This window comes from Hemibagrus wyckioides, linkage group LG06 (assembly GCF_019097595.1).
Source record: "Hemibagrus wyckioides isolate EC202008001 linkage group LG06, SWU_Hwy_1.0, whole genome shotgun sequence".
Lineage (NCBI taxonomy): Eukaryota > Metazoa > Chordata > Actinopteri > Siluriformes > Bagridae > Hemibagrus > Hemibagrus wyckioides.
This window is the reverse complement of record NC_080715.1, coordinates 19,787,448-19,802,719: the sequence shown is the minus strand read 5'-3', so window position 1 is coordinate 19,802,719 and position 15,272 is coordinate 19,787,448. Positions and strand designations below refer to the sequence as shown.

Sequence of the window (15,272 nt, the reverse complement as noted above, 5' to 3'; positions counted from 1 at the left end):
AATTGGACTTGCAAACCTTGGTCATGACTGAGGAAAGCAATTGGAATTTTGATATAAGACCACAATCTATATTTATCTCAAGTGTCAGTTAAATCCATTCTCAAGCTTTTTCTCTTCTCTCGCTTCTTTCTTGCCCTCACTCCCGCACTGTCTTCCATCTTTCAGCAATAGTGCTGCTCACTAACCTTGAGCCCAACACTACTTATGAGGTCCAAGTGGCAGCTGTGAATGGAAAAGGCCAAGGGGAGTTTAGTCGCACAGAGAGCTTTCAGACGCTGCCCATCCGTAAGTACTCCACTAAACAAAGCAAATCCTCTCATTGCATGAGAAGTTTATTTAGCTTACAAGGAATTCGATTGCGGCATAAAACACACAGTTAATCTTTATGTTAACTTGATGTATTGAAGTGATGCTATTTTATCTCTTATGTTCTTCTAGGGTCAAAAATGCCCATTTTAATTTTTTACTGTTAGTCAAACATGAAGGTTTATGTGGTTTACTGACAAGAAAAGTACCTTTTAAAACAAGATTTGTTTTTCTATTTAGTTTAACCAGAGCGTAACAACATAAATTGTTAACCTAAAGTCTGATACTGAGTTTAGTTCCTGACATATTCTGTCAGTTTCGTATCTACACACACCATGTCTGCACACAAGGCTTCCATCAAGAGGATCCCAAGCATCTGAATGGATTTGGTGTGTTTACATCCGGTGTGAGATAATTAAGTGAGGAATAAAACTCAGCGAGGTGTTCACTTAAAGCAATTCGCCAGTGCTAGCATTTTTTTTATGTATTAAAAATGACACATCATGCTTTGTATGCATTTATAGTTAATGTCTGTGAAACGTGTTCATGTTATCGCTTATGTTTTTGAGCAGCTACAACCAATTGTTCCCTCACCAGTCTTTCTCTCTTTTCTCACATTTGAAGTTAATAAGACAAAAAAAAAATGCAGCTTGCCATGTTACAGAGAAACCTCCAAGACCTACACTCTGAATATTATACAGTGTCAGAAACTCAATTATAGCTTTACCTCTGATTGGTACTGAAACTGAAGACCACTTAACAGAATGCTTCAATCATATAAAAAATTAAACACATTGTTTAATATGTTAATGGGGACTTTATGTGGAGTATCTGTAGGTTATTACTATAGAGGCAATAACATATTAGAACAAGCACATGAATAAAAACCATGTAGCCAGAACTGTTTTTATTATGTTTAATAATTAAATATTTATAATATTATAGAAAATTAGTCAACATCTTCTAACGAATCAGAATCAAGAATTCAGCCAGAGATGCTATAAGATGAATATATCATCTATATATTCAGTTATAGATTAATGAAGATTAATGAAGAACAAACCCCAAGGGTTAAGCATTCTCATCTGTGCTGCAGGAGAACCGAGTCCCCCATCAGTACAGGGACAGAGGGGCATGGGAAAGGCCTACAGACTGGGCCTGGTTAAACAGGACGATGGCGGCATGCCCATCCTGGAGTATATTATCAAGTACAAAACAGTAAGTCGTGAACTTTTACAGCATTTCGTTTTATACATTCTTTTCATAGTCTTTATTAATTCATCGCTCTATCCATGTAACAATTTTAGAACCAATTATAAGTTTGCCGATTTTTAGTCAACAATTGATGTGTTCTGAAAACTGTTGTCATTTAGACACTGATTAAGCCAGGCTGAGTTGCAAGTGAGTCAACCTGTGTGAAAGTGTTTCTACTTTAGATAAGACTATGATTAAAGTTGTACCATGGCAGAGCAGTGAGTTTTTCTTCCAGACATAAAACTAAGAGTGAGGTGCAAAAATAGATTCTTGTGTTCTACATAGAAACAAATGAAGCCATAAAGAAATGCCGGAGGTGCTAGTACACATTGGGGACTTGTTTTTAGAAGTGTTCAGTCTGCAGTAGAATTGCTTGAGGTGGGGTGTGTGTATGTGCTTCATCATCCATACCACTCTCTATTACTCTCCAATTAGTCTCCAAAGGTTCTTCTCTGTCACTCATTAAAGTGGTGCAGAAATGGCTGTCACTTTCAGTCATCCGCATACAGCACATCATTTATCACATCCGGAAAAGTCCTGTGTCCTCACATAGCCGATACCATATCACTCACCTCTGCAACGGAGCAGTCCATCAAACATGAAACTGAAATGTGCACATGTAATTATATTAATATTTGAAAACTGTTTAAAGCTGACATTGCTTAGGAGCACTGTAGTGAGAGTAATAGAGTTCTGTAGTGAGTGTATATTTCCAAAGCAGCAGCATTTCCAGTCTTATCAGCAACACACAAGATCTTTGATTTTTTTTTCCTTTTTTTGCAAACTAAGATAAGGACATTGTTCCCCTAAGAAATGCTAATTAAACCAGCAGGTGTGTGTGTGTGTGTGCGCAAGTGCACTGATGTTTGTGTGTGTGCTCATTAGGAAGTTGCAGTCTGATACTGGTGTTTGGCTTGTTTATGGGATTAGGAGCTGCTGTTGAGAAATCTGTGTTTACAGATCACTGAACCCTAGAGGATGTCTGGCTTTGTCCCTCTCTCCCTCAATACCTCTAGTGCTGCTCCTAATGTACTCAGTCTCATCTCAAATCCTTCCCTCTTCTGTGACCCACATGGGTCCTGCATCCACATCGTCTCTCTCTCTCTCTCTCTCTGTCTCTATCTATGTTTCTCTCTCTCTCTCTCTCTATCTCTGTTTCTCTCTCTCACTCTCTTTCTCTCTCCCTCTATCCTTTCTGTGATGTCTTCGTTTTGTGCATGCGGAGGTAAGAACATGGGAAATGGAGATGAAGAGACATAGTGCCTGAGGCCTGTCAGGCGTGTGAAATGCATATTCAACCGTTTAGCTTTTAAAGAGATCTGGCAGTCTGAAAATGTCAAAATATGAAAAGGATGATGATTTTGAGAAGTAGAGTGTGGGCTGGAGTTTTATTGCAGTACAGCTACCAGGATAATACCATACCATAAACACATGCACATATATACACAGATATAAACAACGCAAATGGGAAATGTTTTGTGGAATTTATTTGTCATGTGATTGCGTGGGATTGTTTTGTGAGATTATACAGGCAAGGATTGATTGTTTCTAAGGGAGAGTACACGGCTGCAGGAGTTTGCCTCTTTCATCTGCAATTCGGTTAATCCTCCTCTGTTGTGTGTGATGAAGTTAGACACGTTTTCTGGCACAAATGAAGTTTGATGGATTAGATTTATGAAAAAAGATTATGCCCCATCCATCAGCCCAACATCCTCAACGATACAATGAGTCCAAACTTGCAGGGAGGATTCAAACCGTGGCGGTGGCTTTGAACTGTTGTTTCCTCAGACGGATTTGCAGTTGAGTCTGCATCATCAAACATTTGATGGCTTCTTGCAGGAAGGAATTTATGTTAAAACTATAATGAATTCAGAAGTTCCACTGATGCTTATACTTATAAGTTTCTCAAAAGCTCCTGGTTATACAAATGCACTTGACTATATGCAGTCATATAAAGTAAATTATTTATAATTGCACTATCTGGTGTCACCCAGATGAGGACGGGTTCCCTTTTGAGTCTGGTTCCTCTCAAGGTTTCTTCCTCGTATCATCATAGGGATTTTTTTTTCTCACCACCACTGGCTCAGGCTTGCTCATTAGGGATAAAAATATATGAAGTAAAAATGTAAACTTTGTAATATTCCTGTAAAGCTGCTTTGCAACAATGTCCATTATTAACAGGATCTGGGACGAACATGCTTACAGAGACTGTGCATGTGTTTGTGTGTACTGTATGTGTGTTTAGGATAAAGAGGACCAGTGGATGACTAAAGTAGTTCCTGGTTTGAGTGACTTTGTGCTGCTGCAACCTCTCCAGTGGAACATGCGGTATGAAGTGGAGATCACTGCCCGCAATGTCAAAGGCCTGTCTGAGCCCACCTTTGTGAAGTTCTCCATGCCACAGAAGCCAGATATTACAGGTACATTCACCTCCAGAGCACTCGCTCTTCACAAAGCACTCAATATTTTCATAGAAAGTATCCCTACTCTATCTATCTATCTATCTATCTATCTATCTATCTATCTATCTATCTATCTATCTATCTATCTATCTATCTATCTATCTATCTATCTATCTATCTATCTATCTATCTATCTATATTCAAGCACTCACAATGACTGTAGGTTGAATATTGAATTGTATGATCTAGCTAGTGATATACTCTTCTACAAACATAAATGTTTTCTTCCGCACTGAGTATCCTTTGATTATAATTGCATGCAGGTTCTACATTCTACCCACTCATGCTTAGCCATCATCATCACCATCACTGTCAGACTTTCAGCCCACAGAAACAATGCTTTTCACTTAACACCCATAAGGTCACACTTAATGACACTTAAAAGCATTAAAAGTTTGAGTCATTTAGTCTCAAGAGCTCATTGTTATGAAATCAGCAGCACTGGTGAACTATTCAGGGGCTCGGAATAGCTAGCAACTGAATATCTGTGCTCCTGCTATTTGATAGATGTGAAACGGTTCATCGAGTTCTGTCAGTGGTAGTGGAAGAGCGTAGTGTTGATTGAAGCAAAAAATGCCAGTATTACTGGGAGCAGCGCTGTCGAGAAGCAGAGTGAGGTTGATGGAAAGGGAGGCTGGTCGATTGGCTGTCCCCTCTCATTTTGCATGCTCACTGCAGGCAAAGACCCAGGAGTGCTTTTCAACAAGTTAGTCCTTGTCTTTATTCACACCTCAAAATTACACCCAAATTACATCCACTTTATTCATGACAATGACTATCACATAGATGAGTTTGTCTCTTTCAATTAGCTTTTGTTTAACCAAACATGCATCGAGTCCTCTCAGCAAAATTACAATTAATTTAGACCTTTTTCCATGATGTTTCTGAAATGATTTTTTCCCCCGTGTAGTGTTTTTTTTTTTTTTTTTGCAACATCAAAATACAGCTTAGAATAAAGCAGAATTTGATAGCCTTTGTGTAAATTTGTAATAAATTAGGATAAATCAGGACAAACCAAGAAGATTGAAAAAATAATAACTGAAAAAAGACACCAGTGCTATCTATTTCTCTATTCAGGTCCAAATTTAATATTTGTTAAATAAAATTGAACAAAATTTTGGTTATATTTTCTCTTTAAATAAAATATTTTTTTTACATTATGTCACAGTGGTGTCAAGCATGTGGCCCATTGCCAAGGATCAGCTCCATAAAGATCCTAATGACTGAGTCCACGTTCTAAATGATGATTGTCTTGTGGATCGTAATTGAATTGAATTGTTTGGGAAAAAAGCTTGTCTTTGGTATTCCACCAGGGGGCAAAATAGTGCAATAAACTTTACTTCATTAACAGGCTAAAAATTTGACGCTGTAACTGTCTATTCTGAAATAAATAATTTATCGACTTCGCAGAGGTGAATACTTAAATCCAAACTTTTTCACAGTAAATCATTTTTTAAGAAACTATATTAATCTTAGGTAGATTCATGAGTTATCCAAATTCATCATTCATCATTTTGTGCATTTAGAATGTACATTTCAGAAATATAGAGAAATAGGAAATTGAGTAACACATTTAAGAGGAATTGTTGATGTGTTATGGTTGTGCTAAACTGAATATTCTGTCCTGTCCACTCATGTAATGTGGACCGTTAATTAATAGCAGTTTGATATCCCTGATATACTGTGTTATATCATATACAGTATAACATACATCATAAACCTTTTTTGTTTATTTTGACCTTACATTACCCTCTAACAACTTTCTACCAAAAATCTGAAACAGAGGATCAAATAGCAAAAATTATATCAAATATCTCCTTTCTGAACATATCTTTTTTTTCACAATTCTGATATACAGGCAGGTGCACATGCAATTTAAAAAAAAGTCACACTAGCGAAAATAGAATGTATACTATATCTGAGGGATGACAAATAAGTTATCTACAATTTTAAATTGTTTCTCTGCAAACCAACTGGAAGGTTATTGTGCTAGATATCATTCCACTTGTCTGGGAAAGTCGTGTTAAAAATCCAATTCCCGACTGATACTACTGGTCAGTGCTCAGTATAGCATAATACATAGGGTCTTGAAGGGTTAACATGGCAATTTATTGGAAAGTATTGGTAGAAACAATGTTGGCCATTTTAACACCTGTCTTTTTTTACACATTTATAGAATAAACTTTCAGATTTTTCGCATTGCTTTTATCCTCAGGGTTCACAGTAAAAATGTAATGCCTGAGTCCTCAGAGCCAGTTATATACCAGTGTATACCTGTACCAAGATCAAATAAAACCACAGGGTCCCAATCAAAAGGTAATGATGGTATTATATTATCCTAACCTGCATTAGAGAGCATCATTAGGGATATGGAGTAGTTGATTTTACAATGTAATCAACTTAATCAATTGGGGCAGTGTGGTGTGACATTTTGTAATAAAATTATGCCACCGGCTGTAAGGGAGAGAATTCCAGAGTTCAATCTAAACACCTCAGCAAGAGGTTTAATAAAAGTTCTGAACATGGTTATAAAGAGACACTCTTGTCTGGTACCTCTGCTCACTGTAATCATTTCTGAGGGCTGATAGCATGCTTTCATAGATTGCTAATAGCATGGACACTACAGTTCTTAAAGATGCGAGGTTGTGTGTGCCAAGAGAATATAGAAACAGGAAGAAATCAAGAGTCCCAAACTGCATATGATGCACTAAGTATTAACAAGTAGAATGTAAATCTTATTATCAATTACCCCAACAACATTAGCATAATGAGACTAAAACAAAACTTAATATGACTTTCACATTTACTGAGTACCAGGTAAAAGATCTAAACTTTGCAGATACTCCACTGCAACCTCATAGCACTCTGTTATGTTGGCCTTTTCCCGAAGGCTCTGCCCTTCTCTGATGCTGGAAGATGGAAACTTGCTGGCTAAGCCTAGTTAGTTAGCTAGTTAAAAGACATAGTGTAGAGAACAAAGCTATCACATCTGGTCATTTTTTCATTTATCACATTTCTGGCCAAATTTTCGCCAGCCGGCCAAACACTTTATTGAACAAGTCTTATAGTGTTAGCACAGTAGGTGAAATACAGAATAGAGGATTAATGAGAACAGACCAGTGAACAGCATACACTCTCACTTTCACCCAATGTTACCCTGGCTGGAATATAAAAATAGAGAGAAACATATAAATCTCATCTTAGTCGCTAGCAGATGATGATGAGGTCTTTAGGACTAGCTAAAGTTCACAAACTCACAACAGGTCAAAACTCGGGTCAGAACTGCTCATGTTGTTTTCCTTTAAATCTTTAATTTAAAAAATAAATCCTTCTCAATTTTGTCAAGAAACATGACCATGCTCAACCCACTGAAAATCTTGTTCAGGAATGATCCCAATACCTGCATTTTGTTAGGTTATCAGAGTATAATATACTGTATAATGCTTATCAAATTTATGATATTATTAGAAATGTACCAACCTTTAATAAACCCAGTATGATGTGGTTGGATAATACTTAACAGTGTGACCTTGAGTCTACAAGCCAGAATGTTAGCTAAGATCTGGTCATCTCCTGACATTACGGAAATGGGTCTATAGCAGGCAATAAGTCAGTATCAGGAGGGATCATCTTCTTTACCCTTCCTTAAAATGAGTGTTATATTAGATGATATGAGAAAGGGCTTTTTGGCTGTTATATGTCAGCAAAGTTTCTGTAATTCCACTTGAAACAATTCCCTATTGTATTCGTTATGAGATAAAAAGATATGAAAATTCCTTATTCTAATATTAGGAACTAGTTGTTGACCAAATTAGTATGACATTTAGGAAATTATTAGTATTAAAATATTAGCATAGAGGTATAAGATATATACCAGAGCACGATCAGTGATTACCCCCCAGTAGAGGTGTCCCACTGGAGCACTCAGTGACCTTATCTAACACACTATTATTAAGCAGAATGTAATTCAGTGTCATATGGAGCTGCCATACTGCAGAGAAATATAGGGCCATAAAGTCTTCAAATATCAGACTATATTTGTCACAAATTTCTCTCAGACTAGTAATTTAATATTTAAGGCCTATTTTAGATCACCCAAAACTACAAGAATCTCAGTATGTCATTAAGAGTAAATATTTTTCATACTTATTTTATTGCACTGTGTTTGTCATCCTCATGAAGGTCCATCATGCAAATAATAATGTTTTTGTCTCCCCTATTTTTAATGTCAGTTTTATCTTTTGATGCCCGAATTTCCTGTTGTACCTCTAGCTTGTTTATAGCCAGGTGGTTCTCCATCGTCAGTTAACAATTCTTGTATAATCTATAACGTGTGTCAGCAAGAAATAGCACTGGATGTGTGGAGACACACTGAGAAGGTGAGAATTAAAGTCATCAGTAAGCCTCTATGCATTGCATGTTGTTGCTTTGCAACACTAATGAAAGTTGTTAGGATCATTACTAACAATTTAATGCTGTTGAACCAGGCTTGGTAATATGCCAGTAGGGTCTGAGCATCTTGTTAGAGGCGCCTACCACCTGAGAAGCACAATCCGAGTCAGAGTATCAACTTATGATATGTGACGGTAACCATATATGTGTATTTGTCTATATGTATTTTTCAGTGGGTTTGATTTCACTGCTAATCAGACATATTTTTCTCCATCTTCTCCCTTTCTCCCTTCCCTTTTTTTCTTATTTTACCTCCATCCCTGCTTCCATGTGCTCTTATTTATAATTCTATTGTGTTGCCTCTTTTCTGGTTCCCTCTAAACAATCCTTCTCTCCTATTCCCACCTAATGCATAATGCATTGCACTTGGGACCACAACACAAATCGCTGGGCTCTTTGTTTTGCTCCAAACTGGCACTAAAACGCCTTCTCTTCACTCCTGTATACTTCTTCCTTAACAATAAATAAAAACACTTCCTGATTACAATGCTTCCCTTTCCACTTATGCCAAACCTCCTTTATATAAACCCTATTTTTGAGCAGCCCATCTACCACCAACTGGACATGGAATTCCCACACTTCACTCTGACCAAGCAGTGGCACTCATCGGATCTACATTGTCATTCGCTCTGCATTTATGTCTCTCTTGATGTCATTCCATCTCCATCCTGCCACTGGAAACAGATTTAAAGACTGAGCCAGGGACTTACCTCCAGTTTTTCTACAAATGAACCTAGCTTCTTGGAGAGATTACTGATTGGGAGCAATGTCAGCTGACACGGTGCACGTGATCACAGTGACCTGCTGCTCTGAGCTGATGGCTCAGATGGTCCTCAATGGTTCATGCTCATGTCTTCACTTCAGCACTTCCTCTGTTGCACTGTAATCAGTAGCTTAGTGTTAAATTATTTTTACTTAAATTTAATTTATCACCGTGTAAAGTATTTGATCATTCTGTCACTCGAATGTCTACCTTTAATCCTGCAGATATACATAAGCTGATACCATGCAGCACAATTTTTTAAATAATGGCAAATAGACACATTAGACAATAATGCACCGGCCCTTAATGAGTTTTACATTAACCAGGCTCTGTCCCTGTTAAATGATCATAATAAACCACTTTAAATTATCACAATACACCAAAACAGTACACTACAATAATGGGGTACAAATTACTTTTTCGTTTTCTGCACATCATCTTAGTATTAGGAGAATAGAGGGTTCATTTGGTGATGAATTAAAGCTACCTGTTTTTAAATAAATGAGAAGATGGTTTGATTTGATCTCATCTGTGAACAGTGCATTTTAACTGTGTGATATCTAGAGAATAAGCTAACCGTAGTTTCTTTCCTAAATAAAAGTGTAACTAACTGTGTATATGTTTATCTGTAGACCAGTGAAAACAAATGTAACTAGGCTTAATGGGTCAATAGAAGGTCCTTAGCCTCAACAAAATGTAGCTTATTTAATGTTATAATAAAGACTGCATTCGGTTCTGCACTTGCCTTTTACAATTCTCATCTAATTAGAGATTAATTTTTGTCTGCTAAATAAACACATTAAGTACCCTCTCTGAAGGTATTTATAACAAACCTTAATGTCACCAAAAATGTAATGCTACCAAAAATCCTGTGACAGCCATTTTGACAAAAACATGCATGCACAAGCCAAGCTATTTTTGCAGTAATTCTTACAAAGACAAGTTAGAACTGATAACTACACTTTTAAATACAATCATGAGAAGAAAACACTTTACAATAGCTTGCAGTGCATCTGTGAAACATTCCTGGGCTGTAAATATCTTAAGCATTGATTTTTAAGCTCAATTATAACGCAAAAATGTTTTTCAAGCTAGATCTTTCCAATAACATACTAAGAGCTGAAAATGACTCTTTGTACAGCTCAGAGAAAAGGAGATCTCATTTTGAACCACAGATTTTAGGTAGCATCACAACCTGCCAGAAAATTGCACCGCTTTAATGATACTGACAAAAGCCTTGGAGTCTGAATGACACTTAATTCTCTACAAGAGTGGAATGTTTTTTTGTTGACTGTTCCAACTGGAATTGATTCCAGCAAATGAAATGGGTCTGTTGTTTTATTGTTACCCATTACAACTGATCACACTACTCATAAATGAGCTTTTCTTTTTCAGAGAAAGAAATAAAATAAATCAGTCCAACCAGGCTGTATGCAGTTATTCATCTTAAAGCTTGATGCATCCAGTCATAAATCACTCAATGTATTAACCATTTCCAAGAGTAAAAATGCCTTCTGCAATCTTATATGGAATAAACAAAATTTCCAAAGACTTTGGCCTTGCAAAGCAGCCATTTTAGACATTTTTCCATTGGGTGGCTTATTTTTTTATATTTTATGAAACTACAAAAAGCCGTGGCAGCTTAGATAAATATATGTTCATCAAGGCAGTGCTTTTGGTGGCGATTTAAAAGCACTATACAAAATGGCATTCTGAAAGAAATGTCTCACAGATGTGATGAAAGAAACTATGCTTCAAAATGTAATGCCTGGTTTGAAGAGCAACTCTCAATTTGTCATTTATGGACATTTAGGAAAATGTTCATGTGTTCATTACTGGCAAGCTCTATAATTTGCCTTAATATCTATCTTGCTGTGTTGAACTGTAGAGAATTACATGAAAATTTAAAGGACAGCTTGGCAAAAAATGCTAAATTGTAAAATTCACAAAGGATAATGTGTTCTTATTTATTAGAAAAAGATTTGAATGGTGCATGAAATGAGTATGTTCAGCTCAGATTTCAGATTTTTCTTTTTTCTTTTTCGATTTTTCAGCTGTCTAAGATTATGCACTTAAATTCCCAGGAAAAACAGGTTATGATTTTGTTCGGCTTTTAATACATGCATGTGCACAAAGACTTCTCCACATGGACGTCTTGGAACCCACCTGTTCATCAGGAATGGTCTACTGAAAATGTCATTGTTCCCCATGGACTCCAGGTGGTAGCTTATTACTTTTCACGTTCTTAGGTGCAACTTTACATGCACATAATGGTTTCTGAACTATGAGCCCAGCCCCTAAGCAGAGCCATCTTGCCTTTGGATAATGGCCATCCCAGGGGCAATGACTCTGTTAAACCTGTAATGAGTGGAGGGTCACCTCTGCTTGGGGAGCGTAATGTCTTAATGGGCTTCTGGGTCTTTAAAGGATCATTATAGAGCTATGCCTCACTTGTTCCCTCAGCATGGACTGTGCTTGAGCAGGACTCATATTTATGTTATGAGCAGCTCTCTAAAGTGCAGGCTGACTTCAGTACCTTGCTTCAGGGGAGGGTAAAGGTAATGGCCTCAGATTCTGAAGTTTTCTTTAGGTTTTATTAGTAACTATTTATAAATCAGTTCCTAACGTCTGTTCTCCTACATTATGCCGTTCTGTTAAATACCATAGTGGTTGAAAACATTATAATAACGGTGGATTTTCTATCATCCGCAAAAGTAGGAATGTTGTTAGTCTTTTTAGTTGAGAGTTTTCTGAATTCTTTTTGTGCTGTTTTTTAACAGGACTGTATGAGAATTATGCAACATCTGGTAATCCCATGTATGAATCAGAATAAGCAATATGCTTTTGAAAGGTATCTGTTTTATCCCAGTAATCACAAACTTTTGCACCAGCTGTCTGTAAGTTCTTGCGTAGTCTTTGGATAATTCAGTTAAATTCAATTTTTTACATAGAACATTTAGCAATGGACAGTGACAAAGGAGCTTTACATATATTTAGATATACATTTAGATGGTTAATGAGGCTACAATGGCAAGGAAAATCTTCCTGTGACAATATCATGAAGAAACCTTGATGAGACTCTCATGGAAGGGTGGCCCCTGCTCTCCAGAAAGATTATGGTACTAGGACTTATTTTTCCAAAATTGTGTCTGAATAAACTGCAAAAGCTCTGGAACAGTGTCTTTTAAGACTACGTTGGAGATGTTTGGTCGTCATTCACGGTGCCAATTTTTGTCAAAACTAAACACAGAGTAAGATCACAAATACAACATACAAACTGTCAAGCTTAGTGGTTGAGGGATGATGATTTAGACTTGTTTTGCAGCCACAAGACCTTGAAAACATCAGTGATGACAATGATGAACTCCATTTTATACCAAAATATTCTTGCAATGAATGAGGCCATCTGTCCAGCTGCTTAAGCTGGTCTGAAAATGGGTCATACAGCAGGACAATAATTCCAAGCACCCCAGCATCAACATAAATAACATCAATCACTAAATGTCTAAATAAATAAAATCAACGTGTTGGAATGGCCAAGTCTAAATCCAGACTTCAACCTTATTGAGATGGGAAACAAATGCTCTCATACATCAGTGAAGCATTGGAGAGTGGGTCACAAATTCTCCAAAACCATGCAAGAGACTGATAAAGCCCTACAGAAAATGGTAATGCTAAAAGGTGATTCTACATGTTTCCCACCTGGTTTCTGTGTGTTGGTTTTCGTTTGGAGGTAAAATGACAATGAGATCTTTGTTTTGTTTTGTTTTAGGTTGGTACTTGGGGTTATTTATATAGCGATGAGGCATAGAAGTGAAGGGCTATGTGCTATATAATTAGAATATGTATATATAGATAACTCTTCTGCTTCAGGACTATTGCAATAAGTTTCTTTTTAAATAAGTGTGGCTTTTTAAACTTTACCAGAGGCAGCTTTATAAGTGGTATACAGTCGCACACAGACCAAAGTCATACCCTACTTTACTGGTGTTTACAAGAGGAAGGACCATTTAAATATGTACTGTACTGTATCGTTGCTGTATGTAATGGAAACGGTTCCTGCTGCATACTTCCTTATTTCATTTCTGTAGGTGTGAGTGTGTAAATGCCTGTTCACTGACTGATGTCCACTACAGGGTGAATTTCCACCTCACACCCAGTGTCCCTGGGACTGGCTCAGGATCCAAAAGGATAAAACTCTTAGTAAAAAAAAAATGAATGAATGAATGAATGTGTTGAAAAATCTATATAAAAATTAAACTTTAAATTGAGGTCAACTTGAGATCACAACCTTTTTTTAAGCATTTAGAAGTGTCAGTGTTTCGAAACTAGCAAAGCTCCAAACTTTTTTTTTTCTTTTTTTTTACATCTACTTATGTAATGTATCACAGTGACAGAGTCATTAAGCGTTATGCATGATTATAAGGATCATTAGCTTGTCAATCAGAAACTAGGTGCACACCCAAAGACCACCCCTTAGTGTGAAGGTTCCGGCCAGGCACGATCAATCGAGCCTGAATTATTGCTGCTCATTGCTAAGACTCAATTACCACTCAGAGTTAATTAATTGAGTGCGTTGAACCCAGATGCAGACGAATCACACCCATTTGTGGAACTTCAGGATAAGTAATATTAACGAGATGCTAAATTGAGCCTCTAATGACATTATAAATCAACAACAAATCAGTTTAAAGAACGGGGACACATTCTTCAGAGGGGAAAAGATGTAGAAAAATTAATGTACTACCCAATACGCCGTTGAGGAGATGGTTACATCGTCCATGCATCAAAAGTGAAAACCTGTCTAAAATGTGAAGTGTCCGAGTGCATGCAGTATACTCCCATTATTCACTCAGCAGTGATGTGGAGCTGCATTTAAGCTCATTCTGAAGTACTAGACTAGACGAAATTGGTAAAAACACAGTTCTTTTTTATCACTGCTACATTTAACTGTGGGTTTGCCTTCCACTTTCTTTAATTGCTTGTATGGTACTTCAAAACCATATGAAAGCTTAAGTGTTGATGTACGGCAGGTTTCTTGAAGCGCTCCATTCCGCTCACCTAACACCCTTTCTTCTTCTAATTCTCTTTCTTCACCTAATTCTCTGTCATTATGTCTGGATAGTATGTCTTCCTATAGATGGATGGAATGTTAAGTTAATGGCAGTACAGCTCTCAGCAGTCTAAGTGATTGATATGTTTAGGCCCAGAGAATGGCCTGAAAATGTTATTTTGAGATGGATTCTATCCTCTGAATGCCTTTACAGACATTACTTCATTTCCCATGAGGTTGACATGTAGCATCAGCCTTTTACCTGTCATAAGGCTAGTCTACCTGCCTGATTTTGAGATTTCATATTCAAACACAACACACTGTAACATGGTTTATTTCTGAATATAAAGTGGCATGAAATGAATGCTGTTTAGGCATGTTTCATAAACTCAAATTATATGATGTCTCATGTTTCAGTTGTGTACATTGCATTTATGTAAAATGGGTAAAATGGTGTAGGTTTCCCACCATTCATTGCTATTAAATTGCTACATGGTTTACTTTCTCAACTGAATTATTTCTCTTGTCTTCTTCATAATTAATTCAGATGAAATAGCAAACACAGGCTTTGGGCAATGGCAAACCTTGTTTCTTGTTCTTTGTGCCTCTAGCCCTATACCCCTATCTTCAAAAACAGAGCTTGCATTAGAAACTTTTTTTTCTTCATTAATAATGAGATTGTCTGGCTTTGGGTTGTACTTTTTATGTTGAACAGGAAGCTGTTAATTTAGCTTTAATTTTATAGCTAAATTCAAAATATAATTGGTATACACTCACTGTCATGGAGTTATATAATCAGCTAATCATGTGGCAAAAAAGCAAAAAAAATAAATGAATCATACAGACAGGTCAACAGCTTTTGCCTACTCTTGGTTGACAGGAGTGGACCCTGATGAAGTGTAGCTCATCCAGCTCAAGGTTTGATATGTTGTGCATTCTGAGATGCTTTTCTGCTTACCATGCTTGTAAAGAGTGATTATTT

At 36.9% G+C, this 15,272-nt stretch overlaps 1 protein-coding gene across 1 annotated transcript in view; it reads left to right on the top strand.

Moving 5' to 3' along the window:
• ncam2 (neural cell adhesion molecule 2) overlaps positions 1 to 15,272 on the top strand; it is a 163,355-nt gene that overhangs the window by 143,287 nt on the left and 4,796 nt on the right. The window contains 3 exon segments of the mRNA XM_058393724.1: positions 166 to 285; positions 1,403 to 1,524; positions 3,806 to 3,980. Coding sequence (XP_058249707.1) covers positions 166 to 285; positions 1,403 to 1,524; positions 3,806 to 3,980 — 417 coding nt within the window.